Here is a 15,411-nt window from a genome sequence, read left to right as displayed (position 1 = left end):
TAAAAAGTAAAAGAATGAGAGAAGGACTATGAAATGATGTATAACATATCTCATATAATTATATACATGTCAGTAGAATCAATTTTCTTCTTGATCTTGATTCTTGAACATTTGTATATGTATATATAAAAGAGATATTTATGTTAAATTGCCACTTGTTTCATAAGCTTAAATTGGTAGGAAGAAGTAAATTTAATAATTTAATTAATACTTTAATATTCTCCCTAATATAGTTAACATTTTCCCTCACGTTTTGGCTCTAACTTCGAGTTTGAACTCATGACAGTTAGCTCTGATATCAGGTTAAATAATCATTTATCTTAAAAGTTTAATCTTATAAGAAGAGATTAATTATTTAATTATATTCTAACAATTTACTGCTCCCATAAAGTAGGCATAGGTTTAAAAGACGTAATTCTCTCTTAAAGTAGATAAAAATAAAATAAAATCACATTATCCTTTCAAAGTACATCTTACTAATTAAGAAGAAGTTGTCGGTTGCCGGTTGCCGGTTATCACAACGAAAACTTGAAAGGTATGACATATTGTTGTCTAGCTGGTCAATCAACGACTTTAGAATCTCTTTGATGAATTGGGTTTTGGAGGCCGTCTAGAGCCAAGGACCCCAATCGGGTAGCATTAACATAATCTTGAGGACAATGTGCTGCGAATCCGGGAAACACCAATCCAGCCACCCTAATCATTTTCATTAACCAACTCTCTTTGTAGTCGGGACCCTTTATGTATGGAATTATGAAACTCCGGACCAACTCCCAAACTGCGTTTACGCACTTCGGTATAACCCATAATAATGCAAAGTAGTTCTTATTCGGCTCCAATTCAACCTGCACTCCAATCAGACGGCCTAGTGTAAATCTCATTGTACTACATCTAAAAAGAGAGAACGAGAGAGAGACAGAGAGCACTGACCTTTCCTTTATAAAAGCTATTGTAGTAGAGGCTGGGCCCCCAATGCTCAAAAAAGAGATCATTTTCATCATCATAAGGGATCCTAGGTACCAAATCATTGCAGTAAACATACCTCAAATGCCTGACATTATACTCCTTCAACTTCTCCTTCATATAATCTCCGAGTTGCTTGTCTCCCACCCTTGGCTGCCCAAAAGTGTAAACCCCCTCCAACCTATTCAACAACAATTCCTCCTCGTGCATTGCCAGAACAGTCACAAACAGAATTGCCAATGCTCCTCCCAAGCTATGCCCCGTCAATATAAATTTCGCACTCTCATTCTTTTCCAATATTTCTCTCAGCCTTTGTCTGATTACATAGTAAGCATATTGTGGTTGCTTACTTCCTTGTTGTATTTCTTTGGGCCACCCTTTGCCCTTTTGCAGGCCCAGAGCTTTAAAAAAGCCACCATGAATCTTACCCACGCCTTCGAGCTTAAACCACGAGAGATCGACGTCTGTCTGCCATGCTACTGGATCGAATGGGCTGGTACCCCTAAATGCAACCACGAGCAGGTTAGGTTGAACTCTTGTATCTTGGAACATCATGGCTTGAGTCGAAACTTTTCCCATGTAATCTGTGCGTGTCAAGCATTTGGATTACCACTGTTTTTATTTTTCTACGTGCTCGAAAACGAAGATAAAATATATTGTATAATTGCAAGCAAAGCATATATATACTAACTAAAAGCAATAATAGAAGCAGAATTATTTGAAAAATGAATGGTTAATTTGTTCTTTAGATTTGCGAACGTTAAATAAACAAATTATTGGGTACAAATTAGCTTAATTAATTTATCAGACATGGCATAATAAATTAAAGAATCATCCATCAACAAGTTCATATATAGTAACAGATGGTAAAAATATTACACCCAGATTTGTGAGGCCTAATGGTTAGGAGAATGGTGTCAGTCTTATGAGGAACGAAAAAAAAATATAGATTACATTAATTAAATTATCGTCTTGATAAAAACGAAGATAAGAACTGATTTTGGTCCAACTTGATAAAAAAATTATCGTCTTAAAAGTGCAAGCAACGTGATTTTAATTTTTTTTTTTTCCCTTCTTTAATTTACAACTGAACTTTTTCTTCTCAATCATGGAAGCCATCATTATTTAATTTTGTGATTACAACAACATACAAAATTAATTAAGCCTATTGTTTACATCAGCGGACAAATCTAATAGTAATCTGGAGTGTATATTTTAATCACAGCCATAAATTAACTTCAAATTGCCATATTTTAATCACAACCAACAGTACTACGTACCGTTCACCCAATATGTATTATTGCTGATGATTTATGTCTAAAGACGGAAAGTTTTAAGTACAAGCAATATTACAAAGATAGGTTTCTTTCAGATCAAGAGATTAGGTAAGAATACTGTAGTAACCTAGACCTGTGGCTGTCTAACCATAAACTTTTTTAAGAATATACAATTAAGGTTGTTTAATTCTTACCGTTCCAGAAGTTGTAGAACCCCAAGTATTCCATCTGCACAAAAAAGAAAAAAGAAAATGGTTCACGGGAAATGGGAAATGGGAATCATAAAATATTTAAACATATAAATGATAATGATACTTACACCCCACTGATCTTTGATTGTGGTTTGAACGAATGCTTCATTTTCGTATGCCAATTTGGAGGCCATCATAGCAAGGGAACCGTTATATTTTGGGTTTTCAGGTCTAATGTTTTTGTCTAATTCCTTTCTTTGATCAAGATTTCCCACCACAGATGTGAACGTCGCCGATGAACTATCCGGCCACACCACATTTCCTACATAAATTAACCCAAGCATGGTTTAATTATGCATTAATTATCGTTAGAAAACATACATAATAGCATTAATATTACTTCATGCATGCAATTCCTTTATATTTGGAATTAATCTATATGATGCTCAATATACTAATTAACTAATTAGCTGCATAGAGTTAAAAAATAATAATTAACCTGACCTTTTAAGAAATTTGACAAGAGCATGAGAAATCCACCATTTTGTGGAAGAAGATTCAACCAGAGCTCCAGCTTATACCCCACTTGAACCATGGGCTTTCCCCAAGAAAGGAGGAGTTTCTGCGCAAAGAGGGAGTTGAATATGTACCATCGGCGCCAAAAATCTTCCTTTCGTTCTTTCGTGTAGTGGATGAACTTACTCGTTTCTGATGTAGAGAAAAGTAGAAACCGAACAAGATCACATAAACTTGCATGTTCTGGCTTGAGCAACATATGATGGTCTGAGAATTGTGTCTCATAAGGCGCCATGGCTCAAAAGCAATGAAGAAGATGATTGATGAGTTGCTGTATATATATTTCAACGTCTCAATTGAGAATACTTTGAAAAATATTATAGGAAAGTGTTTTCGTATTTATATGCATGATCTGTACTGTAGAAAGAATTATGACTTTTATTTAATTAAATAATTTTACTTGTTCGCTTCTGACTTATATATATATATATGCACTTTTTATGTACTATAATTAATAAAAAGTACTCTGATTTTTAATTAGGACACCATAAGTGTTTATATCATGTCACCATCTGTCGGAATGGAGCCAGAATTGTTTATTTAGAGCCTTTTTAGAGGTGCTAAAGCATGAATGAAAATGCAATTTCTATTTTGATAAGAGCCAAATTTAATAATGGGCTATTTTTTTTTTTTTTTTAATTAATAGTGTCTACATTGAAATTAACGTTTATGCTAGAAAGGAATACTGTAAGCGAATCCCTTATAATTGGCTTTCTCTATGATCCACGTTTTTTTAACGTGGAATATCAATCTATTAATAATGTATACATCACGCTTAATAGATTTCAGATAGAAACAAATAAGTCATGGTATTATTATGACTTTCTGAGCTGCAGGTTATCTATTTCTTTGTTAATAGTTAATCTATTGCATTTGTAAGATAATATAGAGAAAATATAGGCAAATTATTGACACTAAGCATTTCTCTATATATTTTATGTTATTTTCTGTAATTTTTAAAATTTATTGGTACAAATGAAGTATATTGCAATTTTCTGATAGTTTGAGAGAATATTGCTTCAATTAAAAGTTTGCAAAAACATTACAAATTGCATAATAGTTTGAGAAAGGAGTGCCACATTTTTCACGTTTTGTGAAGTAGGGCGTAACAATTTGCCAAAGTTGTTAGTATCCATTTCATGCGCAACCAGTGAGGCGTAACAATTTGCCAAAGTTGTTAGTACTCATTTCATGCGCAACGAGTGACGCATCTAACATTGTATATGAAGTTAATGTTAGTACGTATTTTAAAAAATTTAAATAACGTAAAATCATGTGTACTGTTAAATATATTGACTTTAAATTTTGACCCTAAAATAAATACTATATGTTAAAATTAAAATAACGTCTCCTCGAAGCTTTCAGCCTCTTCATTAATGGGTTGAGGTATCCAAAATCGCTAGTGAAATTGTGAGCAATTTTTTAGGTATAAATCACTCTCACAATGTAAGCTTTCGTGACTCCACCGCCCAAAGGAAAAAAAAAAAACACGCGCGGAAGAATCACGTGAAACAATTCCAAAAAAGTTTGTCTTCCTGTCGATCGACTACGTACGAAAACACTGTGGACGTTGAAACTGATGACTGAAGTTTAGGTGGTTGAGATTGTACGATTCTATTTTAGGTGGTCAGTTTTATAAGTTTGATCTGATTAATTAGATAGATGCATAAAAAAAGCAATGTAAGTTAAGGTACTCGATCAGTCTCGTATTCAACAATTACCCATGTAATAGTCAAAGCCCAGTTAAGGAATACCGTAGAAAATTACGAAACAAAAGTCTTCTTTCTTGCTTTTGGGTTAAGTAATAATTAAAGCCAAGATGGTTGTACATATTGCAATTAGTCAATGAACGCATGGTAACTTCCGGGAAGATAAGAAACCAACTCTTGGTTTGAGGAATTTTAGGATTAGAATTGAATGATTCAAAGATATATAGTATGTTATCATTATTACTTGATAACATTAGAAGTGGTTTATTTTAGTTTGTCTTTTGTTTCTATTATGTATTATAAGTGTCTATTTAAAAACATAAGAAAGCTAATAAAATGATGAAAGAGTTAATTGTTATCAAACGTTTAAATTTGTTGTTAAGAGGTTAAGGATTTTTCAAATTATTAAAGTGTTGATTAAATGATTAAATTTATCTTTTCTTAATATAAGTTTAAGTTTTTTAGACAAATAGTAATTTAACATACAGTATAAAAAACATGGTGTTTTTTGATGTGGCAAACAGTAACACACTTTTTGCCACATCGATAATTATTGACGTGACTACAGTTACACGTCAATAAACACTTTATTGACGTGGCGCATTTTCGCACGTCAATAATTATTGATGTGCCATTATTTCACACATCAAAAATTAATTAATTAATAATATTAATTATTTGTACTATATTAAGTAACAAAATTAGATAACAATATTAATTGGTACCTATATTAAGTAACAAAATTTAATTGGTATATGTCGTCATATATTAAGATCGAGATATATTCAAACCCATTAAAATTTTATAAAAATAGTTAATGCTCTTGTCTCTTATATGCAATGCTTTCACTATATATAGTTATTATATGTGCTTTGAATTCTTTAATTTATGGTTATTAATTAATATTAGGTAACAAAATATATATGGCTATTAATTAATAATAAAAATTATGCGATGCTGTTATTATATATATATATATATTAGGTAACAAAATATATATGTTTAGTAATTAATAATAAAAATTATGCAATGCTTTCACTATATATAGTTATTATATATATGTACTTAATTTGTATTCTTTAATTTATTTGGAAATAATTAATATTAGGTAACAAAATATATATATATATATGGTTATTAATTAATAATAAAAACTATGCAATGCTTTCACTATATATGGTTATTATATATATGTACTTAATTTGTATTCTTTAATTTATTGGGAAATAATTAATATTAGGTAACAAAATATATATAGTTATTAATTAATAATAAAAATTATGCAATATTTTAATTATATGATGACTTTCTTGATGTGTCACATGTGGCACGTTAGAACTTGACGTGCCACATGTGACACATCAATAATTTATTGGCGTGTCTACTGTAGACACGTCAAGAAACCTCATCAAGAAGGCGCGAGACCAGCTGGAACCCTCTTTCTTTTTTTTCTGTCATTTTCCCTCATCTTTTTCTTTCTCCTCCCGTGTGCGCCCACAGCCTTCCTTTTCAAATAAGTTTGATGGGGTTTGTTTTGTCATTTCTTTTTCTTTTCCTCTTCTAGGTGAGATCTCATCTCTTATTTTCTTTCCTTTCTCCTTCTTCTTTCAACTAATTTCTTCTCCCAAATTCCTTCTTTTTGCTTGTCTTTCAGTTCTCACTTATATATATTCTTTCTTTTTTCTTCTTTCTTCTTCTTCTCACGCCCACCTCCCTTCTTTGTAGCTTAAACAAAATAAAAGAAAAAAAGAGAAGGAACCTGCGAGAGAAGAGGAGAAAAAGTGAAGAAGAAAGAGAAATGGAGATAGAAGGCAAGGGGTCTGAATATTTGGAGATTTTAAGGTAGAAATGCTTGAATTTTAATTATTCTAGATCTATTAGTCTCTTATATAGAAGTTTTTTTTTTTTTTTTTTTTTGTTAAATTTGCTAACCCACTTTTAGATTTGTTCTTCCACACTATTTGGGGGTTTGAAGTATTTTAGGAATTTCTACCGGATGTTTAGAGATCGGAGTACTTGTGTAGTGAATTCATGATGAGATTTTTGGAATTTTCCTTCAATAGTTAGATATATATGGGTGTTCAACATTTGTAGGGATTTATATGGGTTTTAAGTTACAACTGAATTTTTGATGACAAATTAAACATGAAGTAAATTTAATTGAAAAAAAACTTCCGCAAATTTTTTTCTTTTTTTTTTAAAAAAAGGTTATTAATTTTTTTTTAATATTTTTTTAAACTTTAATGACATATCAAAAAGTGGCACGTCAAAAAAATTATTGACGTGTCAATTTCTGACACGTCAATAATTTGTTTGACGTGCCACTTTTTGACACATCAATAAATTATTGACGCAGTGAAACTGCCACGTCAAAAAAAAAAAAATTTGATGTGCCAATTTCTGACAGATCAGTAATTTTTAACGTGTCAAAATTGGCACGTCAAAAAATTGAAATTTTTGACACCTACCTTATTAACCTTTGACACACGTCAAAAATGGTTTTTGACGTGTCAATATGCTTGACACGTCTGAAACTATTGGTCAACAAAAACCTTTTTTTTTTGTAGTGATAATATTAGAGCCAAAGGTCCTAAGTTGGAATATTTACTCCATCAATTCATTTCCCATTTAATTAAAAAATTTCACTTGTTGGGTCTCACAAGTGTGGGGGGAATCTTAAAGTGTTGATTGAATTATTAAATTTATCTATTCCTATAAGCTTGAACTGTTTGGAAAAATAATGATTTACACAAATTACCCTAAAGTAAGGAAGCTTAAAATTTCTTGGATATATATATAATAATAATATTAATAATAATAATCTATCATCCTTGTCGATTTTCCAACACAAGTTACGTAGGCCGGCACTTGACAATATCTCCTTAATTTCTCTAATTAAATACCTTTTTGGAAGCTCTAATTGAGTATGAAAAAGACCACAATATATTTGTTTTCAAAATTAAGAATCAATTTGACATGTGAAATTTTCAAGAAAATAACTTAAAATTTTGATGGGTTTTCACGATCAATAATGTTCTTTAACCATAATTTTTTTGTGCTGGCTTGAAGTTCCTTGAAGCTTTTATTTCGTTGTGTTCAGCAAGGCTTAGATTGAATTGTGCACGTATTGCAGAATGAGTTTTAGGCTTAGGTCAGCTTATTTAGCCCCAATCAACGGGTGATGGCTACACTGTTTGTCCATAAGGCCAACTAAAAATGCTTCAACCCACATGGCTTATCCCTTCTTGCCTTGAGCAGAACCAGGTTGAAAATTGGGATTTGACATAAGACATGAAATTCATACCATGCAAGAACTCATTGGGCTGGAAAAACATAATGGAATTTAGGGGGTGTATGCAGAAGAAGTTACGGTTAGCGGTTAATGTCTTTAACTGCAATCGCAATCGCATTAGACAGTTTTGAAATAACTATTGATTAGTGGTTATTGAAACCCACAAATGCTCCGCATAACTGCTTTTTAGGTATGAATCTTTTGGGCAGATTTTAGTGGTTTGGGGCTATGTTTGGCCTCTTTTTAGAACCTATTTGAATAGTTTTGGACTATTTATGGTCAATTTTAAATGGTATTAAACACTAAAACAAGTATTAGCGGTTATATAGTTATTAGTGGTAATGTCAAAACGATTGAAAATTCAATACCCTTAATTGAGAGTTTTTAAGCTTTGAAGAGCAACGATTAAGTAAGGATGTGATACCAATTTGATGCGGGGCAAAATAATCACATAAATCACACAACAAAATTTGGCTAAATAGTAAAAACCTAAGAGAAGAGAAGCTGGAAAGAGAAAGATCGAAGACAGAATTCGAAGAACCAGAGGTAAGAAAGAGAGAAGAGGGGAGAAGAGAAAGAACCAGAGGTAAGAAAGAGAGAAGAGGGGAGAAGAGAAAGATGAGTGAGAAGATAACTTTCTCATAATTTTGTTCCATCAAATTCTATCTCTATTACACCACAATGCATGCTTAAACAGACAACTAAATCTTAGGGCAATGCTTATTTATTAACTTACGTAACATAGCAACGCCCATTATTTAGTTACCAAAAGTAATTTAGGGTAAAACCTAAATAAAATTATTACAGACCCAATTATTTAACTCTTATTGTTACACATGAATTTGCCAGATTGATAAGCGGAAAATATGCGAGGAAGTTTGATATCTAGCCATGGGTCAGTCAATCTTAATATCTCTTCGATGAATTGGGTTTTGAAGATCTGGAGGTAAGGATCCTATTCGGGTAGCGTTGACATAATCTTGAGGACAATGTGCTGCTACTCCGGGAATTACCAATCCAACCAATCTAATGATTGTCATCAACCAACTTTCCTTGTACTCCCGACCCTTTTTATATGGGATTATCAAACTCCGGACCAGCTCCCAAATTGCATCTAAACACTTCAGTATGGACCATTTTAACGAGAAGTAGTTTTATTCGGCTTCACCGATCGAACCTGGACTCCAAATCAGGAGACTTAGTGTTAATCTAAAATGAGAGAGAGAGATAGAGAGAGAGAGAGAGAGAACTGACCTCTCCTTCATAGAAGCTATTGTAGTAGACGCAAGCAGTGGCGGAGCCAGCTATTTTATATTGGAGGTGCCACTAAAATTTTTTTTTGCATCCTAAAAGTTTTCTTCACCTTAAAAATTTGGTAATTCACACAATTTATGCATCACAAAAAATATCTATAAAAGTTCATACATATGTACTGAAATTGATATATTAGAAATGTAACATGTCGACACTATATCAAAAAGATAGAAATACAAAAAAAAAAAAAAAAAGTGTCTAGAACTGCACTTTATGGTCTCTGGCCATAATCATTCCAAGAAAAATAAGGAAAATTTGACCAACTACACATCATTGAAATATTACATCAAACATGGAATGTGTGTTAAGTTTGAGGGTGCCGTGGGTTTAATAAAAAAAATTTAATTTTTTTTTTTAAAAAAAAAGAATCCTTGGGGGGGCACCCCCAAGGTACCATGTGGCTCCGCCACTGGACGCAAGGCCCCCAGTGCTCAAAAAAGATATTAGCTTCATCATCAAAAGGGATCCTAGGCACCATGTCATGGCACTAAACATACCTCAAATACTTGACATCATACTTGTCCATCTTCTCCTTCATATAATCCCCGAGGTGCTTGTTTCCCACCCTTGGCTGCCCAAATGTGTACACCCCCTCGAACCTATCCAACAACCATGCCTCCTCGTGCATTGCTAGAACAGTCACAAACAGAACCGCTAATGCATGCTCCACCTAAGCTGTGTCCCGTTAATATAAATTTCGCACTCTTATTCTCTAGCAATATGTCTCTCAGCCTTTGTCTGATTGCGTAGTAAGCAAATTGTCGTTGGTTGCTTCCTTGTTCTATTTCTATAGGCCAGCCTTTGTCCTTTTGCAGGCCCAGAGCTTTCATAAAGCCACTATGAACATTACCCACCCCCTTAAGCTCAATCCACGAAAGATCGACATCTGTCCGCCATGCTATTGGATCGAATGGGCCAGTGCCCTTAAATGCAACCACGACCAGGTTTGGTTGAGCTCTTGTATCTTGGAATATCATGGCTTTAGTTGAAGGTTGTTCTAGGTAATCTATCAGCATATATTATTGGATTACAACATGTTAGAGATTGTCTAATTTGTACGTCTCCAGATATATCTCTAACATCAACATAATTTTTTTTTTTTTTTTTTTTTTGTCATAAAAGAAGAGAAAAAAATAGTGTATAATTGCAGGCAAAGCATATACTAAAAGAAGGAAAAAAAAAAGTGTATAATTTTAACTTTATAAAAATTGTCATGCACTGACATTACGTACCAAAAATTGTCACAAATAGCACGGAAATTCAAAATTTAGTCCTCGAATTAGCATGGAGAGACAATATAAAGGTGGTTTATTTTCTCCAATTAACAAATTTTGAGTACAGTATATAAAATAATTTCAAGAAATTAATTAGGAGGCATTTTTCAGGTCAAGTGCACCGCACCAGTTGACTCGTTCAACTCGATCGCAGCCCTACTTAGAGGGAGAGAGAGAAGTGTGATTTCTTTCATATCAAGGTTAGGCAAGAATACTTTCACGTGCGGATGATGCTACATATATCATATACTCATCCAAAACGGTAACGTGCATGTTATGAATAGCATCAACATGTGAATCATGACCACAACGACAACAGTGTTGTTAGAGTATTATAGTTTTTATTAAACTCAATTTATAAACTAATATGACAGTCTATAATTAAAAAAATAATTAAGCCAAAAATTTGACTATTAATTAGTCACTAACTTTTTGTTTTGTTTTTTTTTTAATTGAATACAAAAAAGAGTTATAAGAGAGAATCATTCTCACTCTTTTATATATATATTTACACGATTCTCTCTTATATGAAAGCAAAAGAGCCGTGGTTTGATCAATTATATATTGTCTCATCAATTTGTATGAAAATTGTAATAAAAGCTATAAAATTAATCCAAACATTTTTCCTGGCGATCGAGGTGTGATTTCACATGAAAACAAATTTATAGTTTGCTAATTTTGAGAGAAGTACCCAACTCAGCCGCAGATTATTTTCTACAGTACTTGAAGTAACCTAGGCATGCATGTGGCTGTCTAACCATAAACTGTTAAGGATTATTATATACAATGGTTGCATCTTACCGTTCCAGAAAACGTTGTCGAACCCCAAGTATTCCATCTGCGCAAAAATGAAAAAGAAAATTAATAATCATAAATAAGATGGCAAAATTAAACAAATGTATTATATATGTTTTATCATGTTAATAATAGTTACACTCCAGTGATCTCTGACTGTCTTTTGAACGAATGCTTCATTTTCGTATTCCAATTTGGAGGCCATCATGGCCAAGGATGCATTATATTTTGGGTCACTAGGTCTAACGCTTTTGTCTAATTCCACTCTTTGATCAAGATTTCCCACCACAGATGTGAACATTGCTGATGACCTATTCGGCCACACAAAATTTCCTGCATAAATGAACCAAATCATGATTTAATTATGAATTTATTATCATTAATTACAATTTCATTATAACAATACATAATTATAATAGCAGTATCACTGCATGCATGCAATTTTGGCATACATGCATGCTTGCATATTAATTAGAAAGAAACCTTTTAAGACATTTGAAAGAAGATTCAGCCCCAGCTCCAGCATTTTTCCTATCCTATCCATTGGATTCCCCAAGTAAAGGAGGAGTTTCTGTGCAAAGAGGGAGATGAATATGTACCATCGGCGCCAAAAACCTTCCAGCTTTGGCTCTTCCTTGCACTGGATGAATCCATGGCCACTTGTATTTGATGTAGAGAAAAGCAGATACCAAACAGGGCCAAATAAACTTGCATCTTCTGGCTTAAGCAACATATAATGGTCGCAGAATTTACTCTCATGACATGCTGCCATGGCTTAGAGGCAATGAAGAAGATGATTGATTGATTGATTAGTTGCTATTTCAACGTGTCAATTGAGAATACTTTGGAAATATGGGAAAGTGAATTCATATTTATATATCTGTGATTTTATACTGTACGTAGTTCTTGAAGTTTCAAACTTTGGAAAAGAATAGGTAAATGCTTATGATAATGGACATGGAATCCTATTACTTTGAGGAACCATTTTGAATAAAATGCAGAGAATCCAATTCTATTTATAATGGTTGCCAAATTATTTGGAAGGTGGGTCACTCGCGTGAACAAATATAGAATCAATTCGATCTTGTAGTTTAAGTCCGGTCAATTGTGGTATATACACTTCAAGTTGGGTGCTCTTTACGGGCTGTTTGTGATTGCATCAAATAATAATTTTAAAAGTGTTTTAGTATTTAAAAAGTTCTTTCACACAAATAAGATGTTTCTTTGATAAAAACAATTTTTTTTTTTTTGAGTTTTTTTTGCCCAAAAATGTGTTTTAGGAAAACTTTCAAAATGAGTAGGAAAACTTTCAAAACGAGGGTTTTAAAATATATATATATATATATATATATATATATATATTCAAGCTTTTTCTATAGATAAAAAATTTATTTTCCAATGCAATCACAAATAAGCTCTAAGCTCACCGTCACCATGGACTCTAATTTAGGTACTAAATATATTAAAAATGGGTAATCACATAATAATAAACCTTAAAATTGGATCTCTTAGTTTTAAATTGAACTTTCAATTTTAGTTGCTACATTGTACATGGTATATATAGTTCTAAAATTATTACAATTTGGATCTTCAATAAGTCTTCGTTATCTTTCTTTCTTTCTTTTTTTAAGGAAAAAAAAAGTATATTAATTAAAAAAAAAAATCAAAATACAAATAGGGTAAAAACCCTACGGACAATATCACACCAACAAAAAACAATGCCAATAAAAATTAGCAAAAATTAAAAATTAAAATTAAAACACAAAATATTCACATGCAAAACACTCAAAATTAATTTAACCTTTATGTTTCATTAAAAAACCTTTTTCGAACAAAAATAAGAAACACCATTCAAATATTAACAAACAACCGTAATAAATTTTTGCCCAAATTATGAATCAATTTGACATGTGAAATTTGCAAGAAAGAGTTTTAGGCTTAGGTCAGCTTATTGAGCAGAAGCCAGGTTGCCATTGGGTTTTGACATACGACATGAAATTCATAGTATTTCATACCATGAAAGAACTAATTGGAACAAAATGCAATCATTGAATATGATATTCCAACAACATAAACAAGCCTTTCAGAATACAAATTCTCATAAAAATTTTAAATAATTTTTTTCCTAGCTATTTTTTATTGGGCTTTTTTTTAAAAAAAAAAAAAAATTATACGAGTATAATTAGGTAGATCAAAAATGGTGTTGGTCTCAAACTACCAAAACATTGTCAATGTTCCTCCCAATGACAAAACTACCCTTAGTAAAATAAAAACAAAAAAATACTAAAAATTCTAAAAAAAAACCCTAAAACTAAAAGTAAAAAAAATAAAAATCCAATGATTGGCCAATTTTAAAAATAAAAATAAAATCCTTTTTATTAGAAAAAAAATTTAAAAAAAATTCGATTTCTCTTATAAAAATTTAAATTTTTTCCTTTTTTATAATTTTTTTAATAATATTTTTTTTAAAATAAAAATCTTTTTTTTTTTAAATTAAAATTTTCGTTTTCAAAAAAAATTAAAAATTAAAATTTTTTATTATTATTTTTTTTCGAATTTATAGGGGTATTTTTGTTTTATTATGAAATCTATAGAGACATTTTTATCTTTTTGGTCTTGGGGGGACATTGACAATGTTTTGGTAGTTTGGGAGGACATTGTCACAATTGAAAGTTGGGGAGGACATTGTCAATTGGATGATAGTTTTAAGAGGGTATGTAGACTTTACCAAAATAAAAAAGCCATGTGCTATAGTTAATGTGCAAAAAGTACAGCCTAACACCTACTAAAGTTTCTTACTGCAATTAATTTTTTTTTTTTTTTTAACAAAAAAATGGCATTAACCATTAATTTTGCTATAATGAAATAAAAAAGGGAAAAAGTATAAAAAAAACCCACAAATTACCAGCCATTTGCAATATACCTTTCCAATGTTCAAAATGTACTAAAGTAGCCTCAAAAACTATCAAAATGTATCAAAAAGGCCACTTATTTTTTTATATTCCTATAATACTCCTAATATTTTAACAAACAAAATAATAAAATAATTGTAAAGAAAACCAAACAATTTTTTAAAAATATAAAAAAAAAACCAATGAGCAAATAAATACAAAAAAATATATATATATATTTTTTTTGGAATAAATAATTAATTTAAGCTAACTACAATGACTAATTTAGGCCAACTACAGTGACTATTCATGTCGTATTAAAGTAAAATCAAATGTATGGTTCTTGAGATATTCTTAAAAAAAAAAAAAAAACAATTTAGTCCTTGGAGTCAAATTATGTTAAAAAATTATTTTTATTCCCCCATTGATTTTACTTTAATATAACATGAAGCAATTTGTAATTTAGGCAAATTACAATGACTAATTATTTGTTTATTCCAAAAATCCTTTTTTTTTTTTTTTGTATTTATTCGCCCATTGGTTTTTTTTTTTTTTTTTTGTATTTTTCACTAATGTTTTGGTTTTTTTACAATTATTGTATTATTTTATTTGTTAAAAGAATAGGGGTATTATAAGAATATAAAAAAATAAGTGGCATTTTTTATACATTTTGGTAGTTTGGGGGGCTACTTGAGTACCTTTTGAACATTAGAGGCTATATTGTAAACAACTGGTAGTTTGGGAGACTTTTTTATATTTTTCCCAATAAAAAAAAAAAAATCACTAAATGTCTTTTTTGTTTTTGTTTTTTCATTTTTGCTTCTAAATGGCTTTTTTTTTTTTTTTTTTTTTTTTTCATTTTGTTACCAAACATTAGTAATAGTAAACTAAAAGTACCAAAGCGCTAAAGTTTTGTAGTGGTAGAACTTTTAGCAAAATTTTAGAGACAAGTTCTATTTTCCTATGTAAACATCAAACATGCTTATAATTTTGTAGGTCCCTAGACTTTTCGTTGTTTTGTAACAATACACTAGTTGACTAACACACCAATCAGCTAATTTCTTAGTGTTATTTCTTACAACGTCTCCTCTAAGGTTGGGTTTTTGGAGGGCAGTGAATTTGGCTGGAC

General features: G+C 31.2%; 1 protein-coding gene and 1 pseudogene across 1 annotated transcript; both read right to left on the bottom strand.

The window, feature by feature from the left end:
• Nucleotides 1-457: 457 nt before the first annotated feature.
• Nucleotides 458-3,242, bottom strand: LOC132185889 (triacylglycerol lipase OBL1-like). Its single transcript, XM_059599696.2, has 5 exons — nucleotides 2,936-3,242; nucleotides 2,560-2,753; nucleotides 2,435-2,468; nucleotides 931-1,547; nucleotides 458-845 (listed from the first exon to the last, which is right to left on the bottom strand). Exons 1-5 carry the CDS (start codon nucleotides 3,240-3,242, stop codon nucleotides 561-563), a joined length of 1,437 nt encoding a protein of 478 aa, XP_059455679.2. The 3' UTR covers nucleotides 458-560.
• A 5,662-nt stretch (nucleotides 3,243-8,904) lies between these two features.
• LOC132185086 (triacylglycerol lipase OBL1-like) lies at nucleotides 8,905-12,163 on the bottom strand (annotated as a pseudogene).
• Nucleotides 12,164-15,411: the final 3,248 nt, after the last annotated feature.

The sequence above is a fragment of the Corylus avellana genome, chromosome 7, assembly GCF_965113065.1.
Source record: "Corylus avellana chromosome 7, dhCorAvel1.hap1.2, whole genome shotgun sequence".
Classification (NCBI taxonomy): Eukaryota; Viridiplantae; Streptophyta; class Magnoliopsida; order Fagales; family Betulaceae; genus Corylus; species Corylus avellana.
This window is presented reverse-complemented; position numbering and strand designations above follow the sequence as displayed.

Coding starts and splice junctions, on each gene's coding strand:
- LOC132185889 (XM_059599696.2), bottom strand. CDS start 3,242: ATGGCGCCTTATGAGACACAATTCTCAGACCATCATATGTTGCTCAAG. Junction 2,754..2,935: donor CTTGTCAAATTTCTTAAAAG/GTCAGGTTAATT, acceptor TAATTTATGTAG/GAAATGTGGTGTGGCCGGAT. Junction 2,469..2,559: donor CAATCAAAGATCAGTGGGGT/GTAAGTATCATT, acceptor TTTTTTGTGCAG/ATGGAATACTTGGGGTTCTA.